Source organism: Martes martes, assembly GCF_963455335.1.
Source record: "Martes martes genome assembly, chromosome: 2".
In the NCBI taxonomy this organism is placed as follows: domain Eukaryota; kingdom Metazoa; phylum Chordata; class Mammalia; order Carnivora; family Mustelidae; genus Martes; species Martes martes.
Window position 1 is genome coordinate 15,607,369 of NC_137889.1, and position 6,702 is coordinate 15,614,070.

Sequence of the window (6,702 nt, forward strand, 5' to 3'; positions counted from 1 at the left end):
AGCCTTACCAATAGCACATACAATCAATCAACACGTTTTATATGTGATATATATCATGTACTATATTCTCATAATAAGCTAGAGAAAAGAAAATGTTAAGAAAAGAAAATGTTAGGGAAAGAAAATGTTAAGGAAAAGAAAATACATTTATATTACTGTACTGTATCCAAAAATCTGCATATAAGTGGGTCCACATAATTCAAACCTATGTTGTTCAAGGATCAACTGTATGTTGTGAGCTTTTATTGAGAATGAAAGTCACTCATTTCCCGCATCGTCTTTTGGTATCAAGTGAAGGTGAATTTTACAAACTTAATAATCATCTTCAAATGCCTCTTATGTGCAAAGCACTGTGAGAAGGGTTTGGTGTACATAAAGATGAGTTGGTTGTGGGTCCTTGGATTTATTCCGCTGCTGTGGAGGTGTTAGTAATCCAGCATAGGAGACCAATGTGGGCATAAATTGTTAAATTGGAAGTAAGATATTAAGATCAGAAGTGGAGGGAAAATTGCTAAAGAAATGGGTAGGAGCAAATACTTTGTCCTGTGGAAGAGAGGGATCTGAGAACCCTGAGAGAAGAATGCTCTGAACTGATATTTAGGAACAGATAGGATTTCAGCAGATAAGGGAGAGAGGGTGTGTGCAAGACGGAGAAGAAACAGAGCAAAGGCTGGGGGTCAGGAAAGAGCTGAGTATGTGCTGGGGTATTGCATGCAGTCTGGTTTGGCAGGAAAATTGTATCCAGGGGAGATATAGAAGGCAGTGAGCCTGCAAAGATTATCTGGCATTGGCCATGCTTGTATCCTTGGAAAGGCCCAAGACAAGATAAACATTAACCCATATTGAATTTTAGAGTAGCGGGAAAGTGGTCAAGAGCATGAACTTTAGAATCAGCAGCCCCAGGTTATCATTTTGGCTCTAGTACTTAAAAGCAATGAGACCTGGTATAGATTTCTTAGTCCACCTGAACAACTTCTTCCTCTGTGGTGTGGGGATAATTGCAATACTTATTCTGAGGATTAAATGAGAGAGAGTATCTAGACAGGTACCTGGTGCTGAATGAGAGGACTCTGTGTTAATGTTAGCTGATATTTCATAATAATTTTATGCATTCATTTAAGAAATTTAACTCTTCACTCAAATAGCGTGCATTTCTTCAGTACCATTGATGACTCATTTGTTCCAGAGGATGAATCACCAAGAATATAAAAAGAACAGATTGTTCAGAATATTATTTGTACCTGTTTAGTTTTACAGGTGTTGTATATTAATGTAACTTCTTGCCTTAGTTTGGGCTGGTATAACAAAAATATCACAGTCTGGTTGGCTTAAACTACAGACATTTATTTCTCACACTTCTAGAGGTTGAGAAGTCCAAGATCAAGGGGTTGAACATTGAACCTCCTTCTCACTGTGACATCACAAAATGGGAAGGGCTCTCTGGGGTCTTTTTTTTTTTTTTTTTTTAAGATTTTATTTATTTGAGAGAGAAAAGAGAGAGCACAAACCATGGGGAGAGACAGAGGTAGAAGTCCGTTGACTTCCCACTGAGCAGGGAGCGCAATGGGAGGCTTGATCCTAGGACCCTGAGATCATGACCTGAGCTGAAGGCAGACACTTAACTGACTGAGCCACTCAGGCACCCCTCTCATTTGTGAGGGCACCACCCACAAGGGCTAATCACCTTCCGAAGACCCCAGGTCCAAATACCATCACATTGGGAATTAAGCTTCAATGTATGAATTTTGGGGGAACAAAACATTCAGTCTATAATATTTGCTAATATTTACTGAGTGCCTGTCATGTGTTTAGTGTCAAGCTAGGATCTGTAGGAGAATACAAGACACAATCCCTGTCTTCAAGAGGCTCATGATTTAGTTGGGGAGAAAAAAAAATAGCATATTTTTCTTACATACAGAGCCACAGTTTATCTTATGCTCAGGTGTGTTATTTCTTAGAGAAGTGTTAGTCCTGAAAGGACCGGACATGCCATTTCTTAAGAGCACAACACTCCTTGTGGAAATGGGACTCTTTAAAACAGCAATATAAAATAGTAGATAAATAGGAACTATTTTTTTTAGAGTTTTTTTTTGCGCATGTGAGAGCCCTGTGTTTTATTTGATTAGTACAAAATATGGTCTAAAAGTTATCTCTGAAAATAGCATTTTCTAAATATTCGATCTTTTCTTTTTCTCTCTTTTTAATATCAGGTATCAAATTGTAGTAGAAATAATCCAAGCAACTACAATTAGCAGCTTTCCCCAGCTGAAGAGGCACAAGGGTAAGAACCAGTTTGTTTTCTTCAGTTATACATTCTAAAGGTTCTTTGTCTACCCTGGTCTTTTCTTTTGCCAGAATGTTGGCAAGCATGAGCATTCTTCTGGCTTATATTTAGGTATTTTCAATTTACTGAAATAATAGTATATCAGCAGCATTAGAGAAAGTAAATATAACTTCATGCTAAAAAAAAAACCCCTGTCTGTATTTCTGTGTTTCTTTGAACTTTATTCATCTGTCATAGTAATTTTTCAAAGACTGAAATCATTGGGTACAGAGTGCTTCTGTTTTTAAAGTAAGCATGATTTTATAGTTTTTTCTCATTAAAATTTAATCTTAATATTCATGAATATTTCTAACTTGAAACATAATGATAGTTATTTAAATAACTCCAGTGAGTTGATGTTTCATAATTTCCTTAATCTTTTCCTTTAGTTAAGATTTGTATTGTAAATAGCTTCTCTCCTCCTACATAAAAAAAAAAAAAAAAGTTCTTTATTTTCCCATTTGTTTCTCTTCAGATGAGATTTTCACCCCAGCATGATAGGAATAATTAAGGTATAAAGTTGGCTCTCAACTCCCTTAAAGTTAGCCTGGAGCTAGCGTATCCACTGTCATATATGAAGTTGAAGGTCATGTCATTATTTAGAGTGCAGATCTTGATTCGTGGCTGAGAGGCAGCAAACACCCCTGACCTTCTAGGCTGGCCTTTCCATGAAAATCTGCAGGCCCACTCAAGTCCCATCAGGGAGCAGAGTGTTAAAAGGACAAGTTGGGCCAGAGCCTTAAAATGTGCTCCCAGGTTTCTGAGTGGCACAGAGGCAACAGGAGGCTTGGCCTGAGGTCTATTACTTGTGTCTGAGTCACTGACCAAGGTAAAAAGAGATGAAGGTATAGACTAGGAAGAAGCACTAATTCTTAATCTCTGCCCAATAAGGAAGATTGTACAAATTTGTTCATTCAAAAAAGGTTTACTGAACAGCAGTGAGAGGATGATGATCTAGTAATGGACAAAACAAAATCCCTGCATTCATCAAGCCCTAAACTGAGACTGGGAGGCAATCAGATAATGAGCACATCAAATAAACAGTATTTTAGACAGTGAAACGTGCCCTGGAGAAAAACAAAGCTGTGAGATGGGATGTATGGAAGGGAATCCTGGCCCTGCTGGAGGGGGAGGAAGATTAGTATTCAGATAGAGTTGTCCGGGAAGACCTCACCTATGTGGTGACCTGGGCGCAAAGACCTGGGGTCCCGAGGATATCTGTGGAAGGACAGGTGCAAAACTCTGAGGCAGAAGCATGCAGGGCTTGCTTGAGTTGCCTGTGTGGCTGAAAAGGGGTGAAATGAGGGAGATCAGAGTTGGCACAGGATCCCATTCTGAAGGGCCTTACTGGTACTGTTGGGTCTTAGGCTTTTAGTCAGCATGAGGAAGGGAGTTTACAGCAGTTTACTAGGGCTGCCGTAACAAAGTAGCATAGACCAAGTGTCTTAGGCAACAGAGCTTTATTTTCTCACATTTCTGGAGCCTGGAAGTCCAAGATCAACGTGTCCCTGGGGTCTGCAGTGTTGGTCCTTCCTGAGGACTGTGAGGGAAGGCTCTGTTTCAGCCTTACTTCTTGGCTTCTAGTTGGCCTTCTCTCTCTGTCTTCACTTTGTCTTCCCTCTGCCCTGGCCTTTGTCTGAATTTCCTGTTCTTGAAAGGACACTAGCCTTACTGGATGAGGGTCAACACTAATGGCCCCATTTTCACTTAATCACCACTGTAAAGACCCTGTCTCCAAATATGGTCATTCTGAGGAGTGAGGGAGGGGGCCCATACAATGTTGTCAAACATTGTCAGTGACACTTCTTACTTTCCTGCTTCTATTTGCCATTTGAGCTGCTCTCAGCTGTCTTGGGTAATCTGGCCTCCTTCTATCAAGCATTGGGGAAAAGGCAGACAGGCTGAGTTCATTTGGGGCCTTTGAGCTATTTTGCCTTGGGACAGAAAACAGAGGAGACCAGTTTACTTCTCTGAGGTCACTGTTTAAGAGTGATTATCATCATGTCCACAGAGTATAATACTCGAATGGATTTTAGTCTTCTTGCTTTTTGCAAAGATAAACTGTCAACATTAGTCTTTTATTACTTAGTGTTTAACATGAACATTTAACATGAGAATGTATGCACATTTTAGGTATATAAGGACAAATTCACTGCTAAGAATGTATTCTTTTTTCTTTTTTAAAAGATTTTATTTATTTTTTTGACGCAGAGAGAGAGATCACAAGTAGGGAGAGAGGCAGGCGGGGGTGGGGGGAGGGTAGCAGGCTCCCTGCTGAGCAGAGAACCTCGTGTGGGGCTCAATCCTAGGACCCTGGGATCATGACCTAAACTGAAGGCAGAGGCTTTAACCCACTGAGCCACCCAGGCATCCCTAAGAATGTATTCTTAATTTGATGTATTCTGGTTGAATTTTGATTATAACTTAAGTATTCAGTTTATTATATGTATTAGTTTCCTAGGACTGCTATAGCAAAGTACCACAAACTGGGTGGCTTAAAAAAGAAAAATGCATTCTGTCACAGTTCTGGAGGCTTGAAGTCCCAAGCCAAGGTGTTAGCGGGGCCATGTTCTCTCTGAATGCTCTAGGGAAGACTCTCTTCCACACCATTCTCTTAGCTCTTGGTGTTGTCAGCAGTCCTTGGTCTTGAACACATGTCACTCCAGTCCCTGCCTCTATCATTATTATGTGGCATTTTCCTTGAGTTGTCTCTTTTTTCTTATGCAGATACCAGTCATATTGGATTAAGACCCACCTTAATTAAAATGAGCTCATCTAAACTTAGTACATCTGCAAAGACCATATTTCCAAATAAGGTCACATTCACAGGTACTGGGGTTTAGGACTTCAACATATCTTTTTGGGGGATACAGTTCAACCAACATATATATATGATATAACTGATAAGTTCAAGATAGCATTGTAGTGACATTTTTGTGAAAATGCTAGAAACATTTATTTTCAGTAAGCTCTCTGACCACATTAAGATGTGCTTCATTACTCTTCTTTTGGGTTAATTCTGGTATTGTAGTTAACTTTTCTAAATTAGTCTCTTGGGACACGTGGATGGCTCAGTCGGTTGAGCATCTGACTCTTAATTTCAGCTCAGGTCATGATCTCAGGGTCCTGAGATCAAGCCTCGCATTGGGCTCCACACTGAGCAGGGAGTCTGCTTGACATTCTCTCTCTCCCTCTTCCTCTGCCCCATCCTTTCTTTCTCTCTCTCTAAGATAAATAAATAAATCTTTAAAAAAAATTAGTCTCTTTTAAAGTCTATAGTAGGGTTCGAAGTAAGAAATAAAATTGCAGCAAAATGTAGGATAGTTGAAACCATTAGGTGATTTCAGCCACAGTGTGTCTTCCTGTCCAGAACAAAGACAATTTCCATGGAATCCGCACTCTGACAAAATGTGTGGGTCTGTATAAGAATGAAGGGAAGCATGGTAGGGGGAGGAAGGAGGTAAATTGGATTGCATTAGAAATTAAAAACCTGTGCTGTGTCATAAGAAAGTAAAAAGACAACCCATAGAATGAAAGAATATATTTGCAAATCCTATATCTGATTGTATCCAGAATATATAAGGAGCTCCTCCAATTCCATAATCAGAAGACAGTGTAATTGAAAAATGGGCCGAGGATTTGCATAGACATTTCCCTGAAGAATTTATACAAATGGCTAATAAGCACATGAAAATATGCCCTACTTCATTCTATACTAGGGAAATGCAAAGTAGAACTAATATGAGATAACCAGTTTACACTCGGTAGGATGGCTAAAATAAAAAAACAAACAAACTGGTATTATGTGTTGGTAAGGATGTGAGGAAATTGGAACTTGTATATGTTGGAGGAGATGGAAACAGTCTGGCAGTTCTCCAAAATGTTAAACATAGAATTACCATGAGACCTAGAGTTTCCATTCCTAAGTATATACCTAAGAGAAATGAAAACATACACCCACAGAAAAACCTGTGCTTGAATGTTTGTAATGGTGTTATTCATAATAGCCAAAAAGTAGAAACAACCCAATAGCCATGAACAAAATGTAGTATATCCGTACAGTGGAATATCATTCAGCAGTAAAAGGAATTGATTCGTAAAATACATAATTGAGTATTACGCATGCTACAGCCTGAATAAACCTGAAAACATTTTGATAAGTGAAAGAAACCAGTTATAAAAGGCCACATACTGTGTGATTCCCTTCATATGAAATGCCCAGAATAGGCAGATCTATACTGACAGAAAGTAGGTTATTGGTTACTTGGGGCCATCAGCATAGATGTTGGCATGGGAAGTGAGTACAAGTTTGAGTATGAGGGCTGGTGGGTACAAGTTTTCTTTTGGGGGTGATGCAAATATTCTTTTACATTCAGATT

The 6,702-nt window shown here is 39.2% G+C and overlaps 1 protein-coding gene across 1 annotated transcript in view; it reads left to right on the forward strand.

The window, feature by feature from the left end:
• Positions 1–6,702, forward strand: part of SNX25 (sorting nexin 25) — a 122,521-nt gene that overhangs the window by 59,721 nt on the left and 56,098 nt on the right. The window contains exon 6 of the mRNA XM_080797277.1: positions 2,211–2,281. Within this exon, the coding sequence (XP_080653403.1) occupies positions 2,211–2,281 (71 nt within the window). The remainder of the gene's footprint in view (positions 1–2,210; positions 2,282–6,702) is intronic.